This window comes from Zygosaccharomyces rouxii (genome assembly GCF_000026365.1).
Source record: "Zygosaccharomyces rouxii strain CBS732 chromosome F complete sequence".
NCBI lineage: Eukaryota > Fungi > Ascomycota > Saccharomycetes > Saccharomycetales > Saccharomycetaceae > Zygosaccharomyces > Zygosaccharomyces rouxii.
In genome coordinates this window covers 640,938-660,011 of record NC_012995.1, presented here as the reverse complement: position 1 = coordinate 660,011, position 19,074 = coordinate 640,938, and the positions used below count along the sequence as shown (strand labels likewise).

At 38.8% G+C, this 19,074-nt stretch overlaps 9 protein-coding genes across 9 annotated transcripts; 4 read left to right on the top strand and 5 right to left on the bottom strand.

Moving 5' to 3' along the window:
* Window positions 1-315: 315 nt before the first annotated feature.
* SVL3 (Svl3p) lies at window positions 316-3,165 on the bottom strand (the record flags this gene model as incomplete). The annotated part of the gene is made up of 1 exon (XM_002497505.1): window positions 316-3,165. One exon carries the CDS (start codon window positions 3,163-3,165, stop codon window positions 316-318), a length of 2,850 nt encoding a protein of 949 aa, XP_002497550.1.
* Window positions 3,166-3,995: 830 nt separating this feature from the next.
* ZYRO0F08096g (uncharacterized protein) lies at window positions 3,996-4,991 on the top strand (the record flags this gene model as incomplete). Its single annotated transcript, XM_002497504.1, has 1 exon — window positions 3,996-4,991. The coding sequence occupies one exon, from the start codon at window positions 3,996-3,998 to the stop codon at window positions 4,989-4,991; it is 996 nt and encodes a 331-aa protein (XP_002497549.1).
* A 16-nt stretch (window positions 4,992-5,007) lies between these two features.
* Window positions 5,008-6,003, bottom strand: PHO85 (cyclin-dependent serine/threonine-protein kinase PHO85; the record flags this gene model as incomplete). Its single annotated transcript, XM_002497503.1, has 2 exons — window positions 5,008-5,905; window positions 5,987-6,003. The coding sequence occupies 2 exons, from the start codon at window positions 6,001-6,003 to the stop codon at window positions 5,008-5,010; spliced, it is 915 nt and encodes a 304-aa protein (XP_002497548.1).
* A 782-nt stretch (window positions 6,004-6,785) lies between these two features.
* TRM44 (tRNA (uracil) methyltransferase) lies at window positions 6,786-8,411 on the top strand (the record flags this gene model as incomplete). The annotated part of the gene is made up of 1 exon (XM_002497502.1): window positions 6,786-8,411. The coding sequence occupies one exon, from the start codon at window positions 6,786-6,788 to the stop codon at window positions 8,409-8,411; it is 1,626 nt and encodes a 541-aa protein (XP_002497547.1).
* A 198-nt stretch (window positions 8,412-8,609) lies between these two features.
* Window positions 8,610-9,182, bottom strand: ZYRO0F08030g (60S ribosomal protein uL6; the record flags this gene model as incomplete). Its single annotated transcript, XM_002497501.1, has 1 exon — window positions 8,610-9,182. The coding sequence occupies one exon, from the start codon at window positions 9,180-9,182 to the stop codon at window positions 8,610-8,612; it is 573 nt and encodes a 190-aa protein (XP_002497546.1).
* Window positions 9,183-9,523: 341 nt separating this feature from the next.
* Window positions 9,524-10,555, bottom strand: IWR1 (Iwr1p; the record flags this gene model as incomplete). The annotated part of the gene is made up of 1 exon (XM_002497500.1): window positions 9,524-10,555. One exon carries the CDS (start codon window positions 10,553-10,555, stop codon window positions 9,524-9,526), a length of 1,032 nt encoding a protein of 343 aa, XP_002497545.1.
* A 416-nt stretch (window positions 10,556-10,971) lies between these two features.
* Window positions 10,972-11,832, top strand: ZYRO0F07986g (short-chain dehydrogenase/reductase; the record flags this gene model as incomplete). Its single annotated transcript, XM_002497499.1, has 1 exon — window positions 10,972-11,832. The coding sequence occupies one exon, from the start codon at window positions 10,972-10,974 to the stop codon at window positions 11,830-11,832; it is 861 nt and encodes a 286-aa protein (XP_002497544.1).
* Window positions 11,833-12,047: 215 nt separating this feature from the next.
* ATG20 (Atg20p) lies at window positions 12,048-13,952 on the bottom strand (the record flags this gene model as incomplete). Its single annotated transcript, XM_002497498.1, has 1 exon — window positions 12,048-13,952. One exon carries the CDS (start codon window positions 13,950-13,952, stop codon window positions 12,048-12,050), a length of 1,905 nt encoding a protein of 634 aa, XP_002497543.1.
* Window positions 13,953-14,755: 803 nt separating this feature from the next.
* On the top strand, window positions 14,756-19,060 carry TRM3 (tRNA (guanosine(18)-2'-O)-methyltransferase; the record flags this gene model as incomplete). The annotated part of the gene is made up of 1 exon (XM_002497497.1): window positions 14,756-19,060. One exon carries the CDS (start codon window positions 14,756-14,758, stop codon window positions 19,058-19,060), a length of 4,305 nt encoding a protein of 1,434 aa, XP_002497542.1.
* Window positions 19,061-19,074: the final 14 nt, after the last annotated feature.

The following is a 19,074-nucleotide window of genomic DNA, read 5'->3' as shown; positions in this document are numbered from 1 at the left end:
CCCAAAGTTCGGTCTTGCTAACAAAATTTTTTCACTCTCGTTTACAATGATATAAGAATGATTTTTTTATCCTTTTCTTGATCACGTGAATTTTGAATATTATAAGGTTAGATGTCGGCGGTTCGAAACCGCCATGAATCAGAATATTATTCTTTTTCTTTTTGAAGTAGCTTGTGGTACAAACGATGTACACACGGAGGGACCTTCTGTCCTCCCAATTCTACTAACATAAATTATAAAACGTACTATTAGAAAAACGCTACTTTAGTTTTATGTGCATAATGGGATTTGATCTACTAAAAAAATAAAAGAAATTCATTTCTTGGACTTATTCTTCTTCTTACCAAACAATCCAAATTTCTTCTTCTTACCCTTTTCACCAGTTCCAGCGTTTTCATCACCACCACCAGCTACGCTAGCAGCACCTGTGGATGCAACGTCCTTTTCATCATTAATTTCTGATGCTTCATTTGTGTCTGCTGTTGTATTAATTTCAACTGGTTTTTCTGGTTCGGTACCATTGACTTGTAAAATTGGTGGTTGTGGTCCACTCGAACCATTATTCTCAGAATTGTTTAATTCCGGTACTTGTAAATTAGAACTGTTACCGTTCATATGGTGAGCTACAGAATTTTGGGAATCATCAGGAGTTAAATGTGTTGGATCCGTTCCTGAATTGGCACTACCAAATGATTTATTAAGTTCATTACCAGTAGTTCCTGGTACACCATTATTACCAGCACCAGTACTACTAGGACCAATAATACCTGGAGCTCTACCATTAGTTGCTAGTCTTGGATTTGATCCATTGCCCGGGAAATTCATACCAGGAACGCTTGATTGCCTAACGCTCTTAGGCACCGGCACACTTTGCAGATTACCTGTAGACATAGAGTTGACACGTGATGACACCACTGGAGCACCAGCGCTAGCAGTTGGTCTGCTGTAATCGCGGAAACCAACGCTGGAAGCATTGCCAATAGTTGGCATATTACTGTGTCTGTTTTTTCTACTAGTTGGTTTAATTGCATGAGGTGGATAGTGTCCCTGAGGTTGTGATGGGGCAGCGGCTTGTAACCCGTATCCACTTGGACCAGCAGTGGCTCTAGGAGGTTTACCATTGACTCCAGTCATTGGATCACCATACCCACCACCAGGTCCGAATCCACCTGGTGTAGCTCCATGCATCGTTCTATTGGAACGCAATCCTGGTGCTTGTTGCAATTGTGGGTGAGAAGGTTTTCTACTTGATCCCAACGTGGGGGAAGGTGGGCCACCACCAGCAACAGGCCCACCGACGGGAGCAGCAACACCAGCATATTTATGTTGTCTATGTTGTTGTTGTTGAACAGCTCTCTTTTGAAAATTCAATTCTTTTTCTTGCAATTCTAATTCCTTTCTACGTATTTCCAACTCACGTTCTTTCAAAGATCTGTCTAAATCGGATGTACCGCCAGTTGCCGTTGAATGAGCAGGCACACCGTTGACCCCATTCACATTTGTAGCTGTTGGAGGTGGAGTATGCTGAGTTGGATGGACTGGCGCAGCACGCTGTTGTGGTTGCTGCTGCTGCTGTTGTTCCTGCTTAGATGCATCTCTTTGTGGGGTATCACCGTAACTTACACCAAGTAGGGCAAAATTCTCAATATCTCTCAAATCTGGAGTACCGCTTGACTCATAATTCTCAGAATAGGGGTTATTGTTAGTAGTTTCACGAGGTGGTTCGCCCACTGCACTAGTGAAGGAGCCTTCTTGTTCATTGGAGCCATTGACATCACGTAGCTGTTGTAGAGGTGCAACTTGTTGAGCCTGTTGTTGAGCCTGTCTCAATTCTTGAGTCAATGCATCGTGTTTCTGGGATTGGCCTACGATAACTTCCCTCAAGGATGCAATTTGGTTTTGTAAAGCCTGTACTTGAGATCCAGATTGTTGAGCAGTTGCCTCCATTTTTCTCAAATGCGAATCTTTTTCTGCCAATTGTTCACGAACTTCGACCAGCTGGGATTGCAAGTGCTCATTTTCATCTGTTAACACTGCAATATTGTTACTACCACCATTTTGCAATTCATCAGTTTCTCTTCTCACAAACCATTTAGAACTACCGTCATTCAACTTTTGATATTGACACATTAATGAGTATAGGAATTCCAAATAAGGGGTCTTGATGTAATAATCATCGGCTAACAAAATTGGCTGTAACAATAGCATGTCGATGTTCAATGGAGAAGTACGATTAACAAAATGGTAAACAGCGGCTGGCATTTCACCAGTACCAGCATAGGAGGATTGCCAATGTGCTAAAAGTTCAGTTTCAGATTCTAAATGAGTTGGCAATTTACCACCCATACTCTTTAAGATTGTAATAACTTCAGTGACTAAACCTGAAATCAATGGCTTCGCCAAAACTTGATGATTTAGCTGTTGTGGATCAGTCTCTTCTAATAGAATTAACAATGGATCAAAACATATTTTTGGAATGGCCATGGTCCACATAGTTGACAAGAAATCAGCCTGCGACCCGTTACAGAGATCGATTTTATCTTGGGGAAACAATTTTTCGAATAATTTCTGGAAAGTAGCTAAAAGAGTTCCCACACTTTTTGGATATTTTGCCGGACTAGCACCAACGCTGCTTTGCTTTTTCGATGAGATTGAGCTTGAATCACCCAAATAAATACAATTTTGCGCCCCTGGCGCTGCAAATTGCTTGTATTGGTTTGGACGCACTTCACGAAGATCATAATCCGTTACAATGCTAAAGATGTTTAACTGTGGTAAATCCATTGACATTTTTACAAATTGTTCCAACTGAACAAATCCGCTAGATTCCAAAAAAATCTTTGAGTTGATATTGATCATTGGATTCAATTGCATTGCCAGTGACGACATTTCTTGTAATGACATAGCACTTAATATGATCAGATCAAATATGACTCCGGTCTCACCCGATTGTTTCATTGCTTCCTCTAAATGAGCCACCGATGTGAAGTGGTTGTCTAATTGAAATGAATCATGTCCATACGCCAAAGTATCCACTTCGAAATGGTTAGATTTATTTTCACTGACGTGATAAAGCTCAACGCTCTTTGCCAGTCGGAAACGAGAGGCATATAGCAGTGTATTGGAATTGTCACCAACGACCAAAACTCTAAGTAACGACGACATTGTGGTAGTTACAATCAAAATAAAAAAAATATAGCTATTTTCCCTCGAGACTTTTTCGGCGTCTTCTTCTTCTCTCTGTCAGCAAAGTGCCAGTAATGTATTTAGAAGAGGGAATGAAGGGAGAGAGATCTGAGTTCCTGCTCTTGAAATGAAAAGTGAAATCGAAATAGAAATAGAACCAATGTGAAAGAGAACACAAATTAAAGTAAAAGAGCTTATATCTATCTAGCTTTAACTCCCAACCTTAAGTAAAACAATGTCTTCTTTTCTCCTTTTCTTCTCTTGCTCAACCTAAGTATATAGTATGTTGTTATTTTGTTTATATTGAAAATGTTATGGGAATCGTGTTAACAAGAATTTTATCTCGCCTGTTTATTTCATTGGAAGAATCAACGCCAAAAAAGGTCGCGGACCACTTGAAGATTCAGTAAAGCTTTTGACGCGACGAGATTGCTATTTGATTTGCTGGATCAGAGTCTTTAGAGAATCCAGATATATATTCAGCTGGATTTAACGGTTGTTCTTGCCAAGCGTGTTTTTTTATGTATTTACATGCACGTCTTCTATGTATCTTGTTGTTGTTTGGGATGTCGTATTTACTCCTTTCCTATGGCCATCGTAAAAGGTTCTTGGCAGTTCACGGCTCTTCCCTAGATGCAGGGAAAGTAGTGGCAGGAGCCTACGTCTACGTTTCTAATTATGTAAGCTTTTGTTTCTCTTGTTCTTTGTTCATCCCAGCCCATTATATCACATTTTATCAGATTTGTCCTGTAAGTCTTGGCAAATTCCAAGCTACATAACGTACAAGCCAAGAAGCACAAAATGTCAATATGGGGTATGCTATTGCTGGATATCCTACTAGGAAACGTAGAGGTCACAGACACAAGGTTAAACTACTGAAGCATGGCAAGGAGGATAAGCTCACTAATAAAAGAAGGAAACGTGATGACGGAAAAGTGTCTATCGGTATGAGTGAATTGCCCGTTGAGATAATACAGAGAATTTTTATCATGTCTGGGAATGCTGCTATGTACGAATTGAACAAATTCTACCATACTATATTGGTTCCCAGTACTTCTTTGCTTTCCAGTATGGTATGGGAGAACTACGTTTGGGATCCTTTGCAGTACGGTATTGAGTTGAATGAAGAAGACGATGATGACAACCGTCATGATGGTCAGAAAGTTTTGTTGATGTTGGAAACAGTCTTCAATGTGAATGCGTTTTGGAATTATCTAACAGCTAATATGGAGATTTTGGATTCTATTTCGAGGTTTATACCGACGGCAGTTTACCAGGATTTTATGAGTGAGGGTGACAGTGGTAAAGTTGTTCAATGGTGGGAACAAGATGGCCTAATGGATTTCCCACAAGTTTTCTACGCAAATTTTGAGCTCTTTGTCTACAATAGAAATTTCATCAGATCTCTTTCGAGATTTTTCATCTTAAAGGACCCATATATTCATCTTAACGAGTTAATTCATTGGTTTTATGATAGAAACAATAATGATGATGATGATGACGATGACGAACTTTTTTTCGAAACGGTTGGATTGGTACTAGAAATTGCTAAAGTGGAAGATGGGGGGATTTATTCGTCCGAACCGTTAGAATCACTTCTGGATGTTTTATTCGTACAGAATAAATCTAATAAACCAATACAAACTTTTACCAAATTCTTAAATCTTTTCTATTCAAGAGAGAACGCACAGGAGCATTTATCAGATCCTTCATTATGGCGACTGTTAAGATCCACTTCAAATATGACCGTTATCGACATTGTAGTGAACCATGGTGGACAACCGCATTATGGAGCTTTTTTCTGAAATACATAATAACTAATTAAACATGTTGGTAGTACTCTGCAAACCAAGGATGGTGCAAAGCTTGTTTCGCACTTAACCTCATATCAGGATTTAGCTGTAATAACCCGTGTAAGAGATCGATCAAATTGTCATCTAATGGTTCCTTTGAGCAAACCTGTAAAATTGATCTTAAATCCCTTGGTAGCTTCTGTGGGAAATTTAGATTGAATTTTGGTAGTGATGAAACACCTGGCCATGTGGATTCATTTGGTGTACCCATAATGTCAAAGATCAGTTTTAACTGTTCTTCGTCATTTGTACCGGGGAAAAGTGGTTTACCAGTAACCATTTCCGCTAATATACAACCGCATGACCACATATCGATAGAAGTCGAATAAGTCCTCGATCCCATTAGAACATCAGGAGCTCTGTACCATAACGTTACAACTTCACTAGAAAAAGTATTAACTGGTATGCCGAAAGCTCTTGCAAGACCAAAATCACCTAATTTTAACTGGCCCTTATTGTTGATCAACAAATTTTGGGGTTTCAAATCACGATGAAGTATCTTGTTCTCGTGGCAGAATGCTGCACCTTCCATCAATTGCCATTGGAAATATTTGACCAAGTTTAGTTCTAGACCTTGTGGGTTGTTACCAACAGTTCTTGAATCCATGTATTTCTTCAGATCATTATCCATATACTCAAAGACAAGCGTCAATTTGTTTTCGGTATGAATTACATCGTAAAGTCTAACAACGTTATCATGCTTTAACTCTTTCATTAACGAAATCTCACGTATCGCTGTTGATGGAGTTCCCTCTTCGGAATCCAGTTTAACCTCTTTAAGGGCAACATACACTCCTGTTGTCTTATTTAACCCTTTGTAAACTGTTGCATAAGTACCATTCCCCAGTTTTTCCAATTGTTTAAATCTAAAATACGTGTTAGTATTCAATGGTTCGAAGATTTAACCAAAATTCCTCCTCCTCGTTGTTACGAGGGAAATCACATACTGTGAAAAAGATGCCATTGTCGAAAATTTGCTGAACAGGCCGTAGAATTACAATCGACGCCGTTCTTGACTGAGAATTAATCCGTTGTTTCAAACTTGCAGATGTTAAAGGCTGTATGTTAAATTTCACGTAACCTCTTCGCTAATTTATTGACGAAAACAGAAAAATGACAGAAAAGATAAAAATAAAATAAGAGAACATTTAAACAAGCCTAAAGAGAATGGAAGTAGAAGGGGTTTCCAGATATTGTTAGCTTCACTAAAAATTATGGAAAATTTTACTTAGCAATTGAAGCTTTGAACGGCTTTTTAGAGTGCCCTAGAAGCTGTGCTGTAATGTTAAATGTTAGAAAATCGTTCAGAAAAATGGTTCAAAAAACACAGTAGTGTAAGAATAAAAGAGTCTAATCTCAGATTTCCATATAACTTCCTTTAGCGTAGAGATGGAGCAGCTGCACCACCTATATAAATTTTTAGAGGGTATATTTGTCTGTTTTCGCCGGCGACTGGGTCTTTGTATTCGAGAGTAGGACAAAAAGATGATAGAATACCATAATCAGTCCTCAGAAATAAGCAGAAAATACGTAATTGAATGCAATAATTCGTTTAATGCATCAAAAGTACCATTTCTTATCATATCTCATCAGAAGCTGTGCTCACGTGCCATTTCGTCGATCACATATGGTGAAAAATTCAGCGATGAGCTTCCATCGAATTCAATACTAATAACAGTGAAATTTCAATATTATGTATTATACCGATTTATTACCTTTCAGCACTCCCATGCTCCCCCTTGAGAAATGTCCATGAATCGAGCTCAGTTTAAATTCAATTTAGATTCGAAGAGTATACTTGGAGAACAATGGCACTCCATGTATTCCACTCGAGAAACTGTAAAATTTGATAAGGCCCATTTTGAAACTGCTATGATGAATGTTATAAGGGAACCTAATATCAATTCATCTGCAATTCTAAGAGCAGATATTTTACAAGAAGTGTTATGTGATTCTAACGGTAATAAACGTACTCTTAAGAAATGTCAAGACAAAGAATTGGAAATTTCAGATCCAGAGGCTAAAAAATTAGGAGTTGACGACTTCGACGTTAGATTTCCGCCAATTAATCCAGAACTAGACCTCTACTGCTCCACAGAAATCGTTAGAAGAATTATACCGAGAAACCCCTACAAAGATGCTATAATGAATCAAACCTGTCTAATATTAAACGGTTTAAAGGATGAATCCACTTCTTTGGTCATCTATATCCCACATACTCAAGAAGGAGATGAATGCCCATTTTACATCCCGCATGTGAAAGCCGTGGCTATCTTTTTACATGATAAAACGCTTTCAGTGCATTACATTTCGTTTAAAAATAATACTGAACAACTTCGAAATGAATCAGAAAGGGTGGTGAGGACAGCATGGAGGCTGCTAGAAACTGCACACAAACATTCTATGGGGGTTATGCAAGGTTACCAGAAAAGAGTTAGACACGATTTGGTGGTTAATAAAGTGGATTTCCAAGATAGATACATTGCATTGAAGAAAAAATACTCTACGCACTTGGTGGATAATTGGCAAGAATCGACAGATCCAAGGAAGCACGTTTTTGAAGATATTGCAATTGCAGCGTTTTTAATTGCACTATGGACCAAGATGCACGGCCCCAATTTTAGAGAGAAGATGCAGTTTAGGGATTTGGGGTGTGGTAATGGTATACTGTGCTACATTTTATTGAGTGAAGGGATTAAAGGTCTAGGTATTGACGCACGTCATAGAAAATCTTGGTCTAGTTTCCCTCCAGAGATTCAAGCGTGTCTTAAGGAACAAATAATTATTCCATCAATTCTAGTGCGACCTCATCCAGAAGTTAAAAAAAGACTACCTCATTTAGAACATAACGGTGGAATTTTCCCCGTTAAAGTTGCTCATGAAGTCATTGCACCGGCAACTGTAGTCTACACCAGTGAGGATCTTTTAAGTTCCCCTAAAGTTAACGTTACTGAATTTCCTGAGAACACATTTATCATTGGTAACCATTCAGATGAATTAACGTGTTGGATACCACTGTTAGGGTTCCCCTTCATGGTTATACCATGCTGTTCTCATAATTTCTCTGGTCAAAGAGTTCGTTTTAATGTAAGGAAATCGGTTAAATCTTCAAACAGTACAGTGGGCAATAGTACTTATGCTGGATTAGTAGATCATGTCACTTGCATTGCTAACCGTGTTGGTTGGAAAGTGGACCAGGAAATGTTAAGAATCCCTAGTACAAGAAATGCTGCAGTCATTGGTTGTGAGAACGACCAATTAAAGAATTTCCCAACACAAGAAGTTTACGATGTAATAATGGAAGATGGTGGTCCTAATGGGTGGATTCAAAATTCTATGGCACTCATGAAGAGAAATCCAAGAAACCATTGACTGTTGATTATGGTATGGTATTTTTATTGACACAATTTTGAACTATTATCTAGACATATGCCGATATTCTGTAAGATTTATTTTTTTTTTTTTTTTCTTGTATGTTTTTATGTTCAGTAGACCTCTAAAGGAGCAGTGTTCATTATATGGATGAAGATAATTTACTATATGATACAAAACTAATTGCGCTTAATTACCTTACAAGTCCTGAATGACACCCTTGTCAGAGACGTAGATACCATCCAAGAACTTTCTGATATCCTTGTTTCTGGCACGACAGATTTGTTGAATGTCAGCAGCGTTTTGAGAGACGTTTTCGATGGAGTTACCTTCCAAGATCAATTCATCCTTTTGGGTAGTGGAGAATTCGATCTTAACACCTTCTCTAACTGGGACGTGTCTAACTTGCTTGTCACCCAAGTAGTTTCTGATTTCGACCAATTTCTTACCGTCCTTTTCAACAACGTTGACGTTGATAGGAAAATGCGCGTACACATATCTCATCTTGTAACGGTAACCCTTGGTGACACCAGTGATCAAGTTGTCGACCAAAGACTTAACGGTTCTCAAAGCAGCAACGTGCTTTCTGTCACCGTTGTGAACGGTGATCTTGATCAACTTGGCACTGACTCTAGAGAAGGAAACATCGACGTGCTTCAAGTTCTTGAAAAGAGTACCTCTTGGACCAACGACCTTGATGGTTCTGGCCTTGATGTAGACACTGACACCTTCTGGAATTTGAACAAATTGCTCGGTTTGGATGAACTTCATCTTTCAATTGCCTCTGACCTACTAAAGTCTCTCAAAAACACAACAGAAAAGGCTCCAGCAGCACCTAACAAAGAACCCTATGCCAATAATTGGAAAACATCCGCCCACTAGGCCCATCGCCCATCGACCCTCAATATTTTGTCAAAATGGTGAAAAATTCCAATGCTTCCGCGTCGCTGCGTCGGTGTGGCGTTTGTTTCCGCCTGTCTTGAAAAAAAAATCTAAAGATATTCCATTAACCCAAACACCGCGGTTTTCCTCGACAATCCACACACCGCGTACTTTAGAGTTGTAAAACAGTCACATATTGATGCAAATAATAACATAATGAAAACAGCACTCTAGCCTTTGTTCAACAACTTTTCTAGTCTCCCAAATATTTTATCACGATGGGCTGCTAATGAGTCATCTTTATCGGTAGGGAAAAATTCGTTAGCTTTGTATCCATTTCTGCCATCATAATTGTCGTTTTCAAACTCTTCGTCATCCAGATCTTCATGCCAATCTTCATCGTCATCGTCATCGTCCGCATCCAAATTAACTAAATTACTTGTATTCAAAGAGTCTAGGATGTTATCGCTTTGTCCCAGTTTGTCGAAAAGTTCTGCGTAATCATCTTGTGGCTGTTTCTTCCAAGTAATTTCTTCAGGTAAGCTTTCTTCATCAGCCTCACTACCTAGGGGAATTGACCTGTCATCGTCTTCATCATCAGGATAATCGTTCTGATAGTAGTTCTCCTCGTTTGAATCCTCATCATCAGAACATTGTTCGGGATCTGTATCCTCGTCGGGAACTAAATCGATGAATTTATTAACAATCTTAACAAACCCTAAATCCTCGTATTTGTAAGAGTTCAAATCATCATCTTTCAGACTTTCTAAGTGGTAAATATCGTAAATGTAATCGTTACTAGGTAGTGAAACAACTTCGCGATTACTGCCGCCAAAATGTTTCTTAGAGGGCTTACGTGGTCTATTTTGCTCTCCTTTGTCATTTTTATTCAAATTCAGAATGTCAGAGACCATCTGATTGATCTCTGGCGGCAAATCATCAGCTTCCTTTTGGTGGTCTTCCAGATGAGAAACTTTTGCGGGTTTGCCAACTGGTGGTACTTGTTCCACATCATCAGAATCCCTACGTCTTTTCCCCTCCCGTTCTAAAACAAAATGACGATGATCATTGGCAGCCAGTTTCAGAAGTGGAGTTAATGCTTCATCTGCATTCTCATAACTATCTGAGTTAACCGTTCTTGCTAACTTGAAGATGAATCTACCCTTCTTTCTTTTCTTCTGACCCTCATCAACCAGCAAAGCCTGTACTGAGTCTTCATCTCTACGTCTCTTGACCCTGATGAACTCTGGTGCTTCACTCATTTAACACTTGATGGAGTAAAGAGTTCGTTCAATCGACTTCTGAATCCTGTCAGTTTCGACTCCCCACTGTTTTAGGCGAAATTCCAAAGGCGGGTTTATGTTACCCGGACATGTTGTACACACTGATATGTATGATTTACGCTACAGGTGTGAAGGATATACAGATATAGCCGCCAATGTATAAGTAGCTAGCAGCATGATATCGCTCCAGGCTTTCTTGTTGTCGAACTTTATTGCTGTTATTTCCTTATGTTTTTTTTCCTACGGCTGGCATTAGAACGTCAGTGTGTCGCCGAGATTCCGAATAATATTAAATTTGTGTCAGGCGAAATAAAATAGAGTATTTCCAAATAGGATTCCATCTTCAATCCCCTCCAATATAATCTCCAAAATTCCAGAGGTCCGAAAATTAATTTATGTACCGTTTTGCTGTACGTTGTAAGGAAGATGTGGAAGAGTTCGTCGCCCCCACTTTTGGTAGAATTTCGTTGAATCGAGAAACCATTGCACTGGTGACGGGAGGTTCTAAAGGTTTTGGGTGGCAATTGGTTCAAAAATTGGCTCTGAAAGGTATAAGGGTGATTATTGCAGATTTGGGGCCACCTTCCGTCGATCTAAATCCTAATGGTAATATTGTATATTACCCTTGTAATGTGGCCAAGTACGAGCAGATAAAGGAGTTGCATAAGACAATCATAAAAAATCATGGTATTGTGACTCTGCTGTTTAATAATGCTGGTATAACTTGTATTTCGCCTTTACAGGAAACATCAGACAGTGATATACACAAAGTGATTGACGTGAACTATATTGGGGCCTATATGATGATTCAAACTTTCCTACCCGGTATCATTGAAATTGGACAAGGTTACATAGTAAATGTAGCATCTGTGCTGGGTATTGCGTCTCCTGCAAGCCTGACTTCCTATGGTGCCTCTAAAGGTGGACTCATTGCCTATCACAACTCTCTTAGTCAACGTCTTAAAAGGATTAAAATGAGACCCGTTAAAACTCTCTTAGTGTGCCCCGGAAAATTGAGAACAGAAATGTTTGCCAACGTACAGACACCTTCTAAATTATTAGCTCCCGATGTGGATCCTGCAGAATTGGCAAGTCAAATTATAAATGCCATTGATCACAATAGCACACGAACATTAAATTCCCCTTACTACGTCAACTTAGTGCCTTTTATTAAAAACCTTAACTGGCCTTATCTGAGGATTTTGAAAAATCTAAGTGGAATGGACAAATCAACCGCTGCTGCTGCGAGAGATTGATTTCATCAACTCTCTTCTATATCAAACCTTACCTCACTTTTTTATATCTTTTGAACACTTCTATATCAACTGAATGACATCAATTTCATACTCCATTGTGATTATGCATGCGGAAGGAGAATAACATGAAATAAAAATAAAAATGAAAAAAAAAAAAAAAAAAAAAAAAAAATCATTCCGTATTGCAATTTAAAACTCCCAAATTCCCTAAAACATCATGCTTGATTGGTTTTAACATCTTGCCATAGTTTTAATTGTTTTTCAGCAAACTCTCTGTAGTATTTCGAATAATTTTTAAGGATTTCTGCCAGCTCTCTTTCTCTTTCCTCGGAGAATTGCTTTAATTGTTGGTCTCTTATCACACTTGTAATGACTTCCAAATCACCTTCGCAAACCTTCAAGGACTCCTCTAATTGAGCGATATCTGCCTTTAATGTGGCGATCGTTGTGTGAACATCGGGATCTTGATAGTTTACAGATTCTTTAACAATGTTGGCCAACTTACTGAACTTGTTAAAAAGCCTGCCGCTGTAAGATCTCGGTTGAGGATGCTCCAAATTAATTCTTTGGCCTTTAACCATCTCCTGTGAGATCTCATCATCTACCTTCTTTAATTCCTTCTCCTGTTCTTGTAATTTTTCCAAATGACTTTTCTTCGTAACCAAGGATTTCTTGACCATGTCTAATTGGATACTCTTCAGCTTACGGTATTTGATTAGATCTCTTGCAGAGCCTGCCATGTGAACGCATTCGCTAAGTGGCTCGTTTATGTTATAATAAAGTCTTCCAACTATGGTTTCTAATTCTGCGGAAGTTTCTTCAAAGGCATCGCTTGTATGGGAGAGTTGCTCGGCCAAATCCGCACCGCGGCTTTGGTTACTGGCAAATTCTCCAAATGCATCGCTTAACTCTTTTGTAGAATATTTCAGATCGTGCATGTTCTTGGTGATCCTTCTATTGTATTTGTACAACCCGTTGTTTAAAATGAATTCGTATCTTTTGTAATCATGTTCTATCGTGGTAAATCCGTCTCTGCTATCTGTTGAGCCATCTTTATTCAGTAGCTGCGGCGAAGAATAGGGAATTGGTAACGAAGAATGAACCTTCGTAGTATTTGTCGGATCTAATGGATTGCATTGTAAGACGCTTTTCGGTAAAGATGAGAAAGTTGCAGAGCTGGTGATAAAATCACACCAATTGGTATTGTTCGAATCCAAAAAATCTGCAATGATTGAAGTCTTGGTAATTTCATCAATCTGTAAAAGTTTGTTTAAAAATCCTGTCAACATACGTATCCTGTGCCGTATGAGCCTCTCATCACTGTTATTGACAGGTCCATTGATTACAGAAAGTGAAAGATCGACAGATCCAGCGCTTTCAGATGGCAGCAAATAGGTCGATTTAGAGCCTGCGATAGCTTTACCGTACGTCTTAATCGTTTGTTTTTCGGGTATGGGTGGAATAAGCGTCATAGGGAACAATCTAATTAAAATGTTTCTCAGGCTTTCAAAATCGCTGTACCGTCTTTTAACAATAGCTTCTCCGTATTTGATCGTGTAAGCCACATACGTGCGACCTTGTCCTTCTGATAACTTGTTCGTTTCTAAAATTTGGACTTTATTACGCATCTGTGTGTTATCTCCATCGACCTCTCGAGACCCGTTTGGTGGTGAATGCTTCATGGAACTTATGCTATCGTCGCAACTACTGTTCTGAGCTGCGGATGAATGCCTACGATCATCAAGTGGTAATATATCGTCCATATCGTCCTGATACACTTCGTTCGGATTAACCAATTGCTGCTTGCCAGGTTTTTTGGTGGAAACATGATTTTGACTCGAAGACTGTTCCATTTGTTTGTCTTCTTCAGTTGTATTTTGCTCAATAAATGGATTGTCTTTTTCTGTTATCGCTGTATGAACCATCTCTGATGCATAATTATCCTCGCCATCGTCTTCATTGTCTTCGTTACTCCTATCTTCCTCATCTCTTTTCCCTTGGGAATTTACAACCTCAGCAGGGGAATCGGTATCTTCTGATTCCTCTTGTTTCGTAACATTTGACTCCACATTTTCCTCTCCATGATGACTGTTCGTTGCGACTTCATCAAACTTGTCCATAATTTTTGTAATGTATATCACAACGGGTACTTTATTTAAATTCGTTTATGCTTTCCAATCAATTGACACTACCAAGGATAGTACCGATTTTTGATCCAATGATTCGACCTTATTTCAGCTAGCGTTATAAGGCACCAATAATGGCTATGTCAACTCCTTGAAGTTCCAATTAGAATATCCAAGAGTAGTATTAAAGTTCGCTAAAGGCACTAATTGAAGGGGAGAAGGGGAGGCGAAGGGTGGTCTTTAGCCTACTATCGCTGGGTCAAGAAAATTGTTACAAGAACGTCATGCGTGTCCTGGACACGTGACATCTGATAAATTTCTTATTTACGGTAAAACTAGAGGTTAGGATTCATAAGGCAGCAAAAGAAGCATGTAGTAAGAGTTTATGGGCAATTCTCTGTCTATTAGAGTGGTTTAGCGCTATTTTTGGTCAGGTGACCTTCTATGTGTATATCACGTGACAATATTTGTCCGAGTATACCCTGGTTGCTTCGGACATAGTTTGTGCGCTGAAGTTTGGGTATAAGCTCCGGCAAGAGAATTCCACCAAAAGAAGCATAGAAAATTCATCCTATCTTAAGGTTAAGGAGTATAGAGCTTTTTGATGGCAGAATCACCACTGAGCCGCCGAAATGCTCCTTTATGATAATCGATCTTCGGTCACGTGCTCTATTTTTTTTCACTTACTTCTCATCTCATCTCATCTCATCTCAAAGTCTCTCCAAGCATGGCAACTATAGGCTCTATCTTTGACCAGAAATAATCCATTGCATGCTATTTCTGGACATTTCTGGACTATGACGGTCAGCGATAACGGTAGTGCAATAATTAGTCAGTATTTGGGCTATGACGAACAAATAAAGATAGTGTCCCGACTAGTGGAAGAGGATCAATTATCACAGGTGCTTGGCGTTTTAAATATCATTTCGATAGACTTTTCAGGCCGCAGTGATCTAATAGATACCCTTTTTGAAAATGTTAGGTCCAAGCTACTTCAGCAGATGGAATCTTTAGATTCTAAATCCTTTACCGGCTACGGTGACAGTGCCTACAATGAATTAATCTCTGACAAAGAATTGAGAGTTGTGGCTCAACTCATTTGCAAAATTGAACCATTGTGGTATCGTTTCGAATCTTGGATTGTTCAAGAATTAGAGTCTTACGTAGCTAGGGATCATAAGAAATTATTTGAAAATGTACTATACGAACAGCTTGTAGACACGCAAGGTCGGGAGAACGGAAGTGAATGTGATCTGAATGAAGTGGACACCATCTTTCTATTGAAATTTCTTGAAACGGTGTATTCCTTTGGTGTTGAAATTTCAAAGGCAGAAAAATTGGATGATATTATACTGTTACTATTAGGTTGTAATGTGGAAATTTTGGCATTCACTGCTTCGGGTATTCTGAGATGGAGAATTGATCATATTGCTCGCAGAGCTTTGAAAGACAGTCATTTTGATCAAGTGGTTTGGACTTTAATTAAACAGTATGTCGACGATGGAATGAATCGTGATTGGAAATTACGTAGCGCGCTAATTTTCACTTTAAGGTTCCTATTAGTATCTGAGCCTTCTTCTCAACTAGTGACGTTGTTGAAAACTGGTGAATATTGGCAGAATCTGCAGTTTGCGTTGTCCCACAAAGTACAAGAATACAGAAAGCTTGGTATTTGCGTGCTTAGATTGACGATTGAAAAATTGGCATCTTTGCCTATCTCCTTTGAAACAGATATATTCACTTGGGATCCTGCTCACAAGGACGAATATCTTAAAATTTGGGATAATTTTACTACTCTGTACGAGATCGTTGCGCTTGAAACCGCGCTAAATCAGATCCAAGCCGCCACCAGTCAAATCCTTAATTTGTTCGCTAACCATATTTTGCATCCCACTTGGGGGTTGATCCTTCTTTCCACAGGTTTAAAGGCAACCATGGATAGCGTTAGAAAATATATGGTTTCCATGCTATTTATGATCGACGATAAATCTGTTTTCACCAGCAACGTTAAGGCCTTAAAGAAAACTTTTTTACCAGCGGCTCTAGAGGCCCACTATTTTACCGTCAAAGGATCTTCGTGCCCATATGGTGAACGGTTCTCGAATTGGATCACATCCATAATTTCGCAGAGTAAGGAAAATGCTTCGGTTGCCATCTCGGTATCTTTGGAATATTTAGTTGAGCAACCTACATTGTTTGATCCTTCGAGAGTCTATTTGACCTTTGGTATTATAAACTCTTTGAAGGGGAAAAATTCAAGGCTAATATCGCCATACCATTTAGAATTGATTAAAAAACTGTTCGAAGTGGAAAGTGAGGAGGGTATCGTAGAAACAACTTTGCAAACTATGAATTTGAAATTTTTGCTTCACACAGATTATTCTACCTCTCCAGAGGCATGGATCCAAACGATATCTTCTCATGTTAAGAACAACAAAAATGGATACAAATTTTTTGCCCCATTGATAGAAGATTTCATAGATTTTGCAATCGCATATTTCAAGACGGAGGACATTGATGAAAGCTTTGCTAGTTGGGTTCAAGTTGACGAAACCTTTGGATTGTTATCGGTACTAATTCTTGGATACGAAAACATATCGATAACTCGCCCTCTAATTTTTGAGCTTTCAAAAAGTGGCATTTGCAAAGATGAATTCAATTCCAAAGCATCTGAGGCTCTCTCTGGTCTTTTAGCGGGTGATGAGAATGTCGAATCTTATGAGGGCGCTGATGTCCTTGTTGATTATGCTGGCTTCAACAGCTATACATGGAAATCTATTAAATTAGATAAACTATATGGATCGCTTTTGAAGGAGTTTTCAGAGAGCAAATTTAAGTTCTTGGTCACCGTTTATGAGAAGACTTTTGATAATGATGCAGAATTGTTGGAACTTACATGGTCAAATTTAAAACAACTTTACAATATTGTAAAGGACTTTTTGGGCGGTAGTCGTGATTTCAAATTTAAAGATGAAATTTATGGAACTTATATGAAGTTTCTGTTCATTCATCTCAAAGCATTTCCTGTCAATTGGGAAGGTTATGATAAGAAGGGAGATGAGGTTACAGAATTGCTTTCTCTTTTGAGTTCTAATGTGACAAATGAAAACGGTAATTACAAGGGTAATCTCTACATCTCTAAATTGTGCACTTATGTTCTCGATTCTTACGTTACCGTTGGGAAAGGTGTTGCTGATAACAATAATTGGAATCTTCTATCTGCTGTAATTAATGTTTTTCTAGCTATTTGGGAAGAAGTCTTTAGTGAAAGATTAATATTGAACCAAAAGAATCTCCATGATGCGTTGATAGAGGGGCTCTTCCATCCAACTGTATTATACTATGCTACGGAGAACAGTGAAAAGGGTGCTGGGTTGGCAGCAATCATTTCAAATTGTGGCCAAGGAATTATTGATCAGGCATACACTAGACGTGGCTACTTACCTTTGTTGGCACAAAATATCAATGAATTTATAAGGTCCAATGCTGAGAAATTAGATGACAACAAGGCCGACTATTGGTGGTTGATCAATTTGATATTGGGGATTCTCTCTTCCACTCAGATGAACGTAAACATTTTCTTTTTGAGACCCGTGATAGCAGAATTGTATGATAAAAAGATTAACTTGTATCAAGCTGGGGGTAAGAGCTTGTATGAGCAAGTCTACGGTCCTGAAGAAATCTCAGCTAAGGTTTTAATTATCGATACCTTTTTATACTGTGGGGCACATTTCAAAGAACAAGCATTGGTCAAGGCGGCCAGATCGACAAATTTGTTATTCCCCAAGAAACAGACAGATGGGATTGAAGAGATTAAAAGGGTTCAAACTTGGCAACTTCTACTCTTAGGTATCAAGGTCTATGATAAAAGTCTTCTCTTCAATTTTGTGAAAGATTCTGTGTTGCCCAGTCTTTCCGATGACATTTCGCCTCTTGTGAGAGCTTATAAAGAATGGTTTACCGCTTATGTGATAGCAGATCACTACGAAGAAGGTAAGACCAATGTAGTGGAAGATTTGGTTTTCTCCTCCATGGATGATCAAACGAAACCAGCTGTTACTGTGAGTCACGAAAGGATTGCATTCTTGGTGCTAGTGGGTTTGACTAGCGCTAACAGTGATTGCCCTCAAAGATTGTTGAATCGTTTTATGGGTTCGGTTATTTCCAATGCTACTTCGAACAAACCTTTGGTTAGACATTTCTCCAATTCTTTGATGCTTTCATTCTGGCCTTCATTTTCTCAATTTATTACTAATGAAACGCTTAAACAGATTATACATCAACTCTATTTGGGTGCTGAACAGCTTAGAATTCCAGGTAAATACAGAGTTGGTGATGCCAATACCTGGAACATTTATGAGGACTTAAATTTGACTGGGGTCTTTGGTGGAGTCTTGAGGAGGACTTCGAGTGCAGAAGTGCCATATTTCTCTGAAGGTTTATTCAATAAGTATTTGTCTTACAAAGGTTGGACTATTGGTACAGATGATACTTCATCATTTTTAATCAGAAGAATTGACCAGGAACACTCTAATGGGGAATTCGCACCTGATTCGTCTTCACAACTTCAAATGAAGAGTGGTGCATGGAAAACCTTAATGGATATCGATAACTCCAAACCCGAAAAGACTGTGAACAGGTCCGACCTGATAGTTGTTGCCTCCTTAGTGGATAAGGCCCCTAATTTGGGTGGTATCTGCAGATTATGTGACGTTCTTGGTGTCGGACTTCTGACAGTCCCCAACATTAAAGTAAAGAACAACCCTCAATTTAAAAATGTTGCAGTTACCGCTGACAGATGGATGCCTATAGAAGAAGTGACACCACAAGACATTACGTCGTTCATGAAACAGAAGAAGCAAGAAGGTTATACGCTAATTGGATTGGAACAAACCGATAAATCTGTTAAATTAGATGATCATTACAAGTTTCCTGCAAAATCTCTAGTCGTTCTAGGTACGGAAGCACATGGGATTCCAGGACATCTTCTCAGCGAATTGGACCTATGCCTTGAGATTAGACAATTTGGTGTAATTAGATCGATGAATATTCAAACCGCTACAGCTGTTATCGTTCATTCCTACACCGTGCAACATATGTAAATAACGATAAGTAA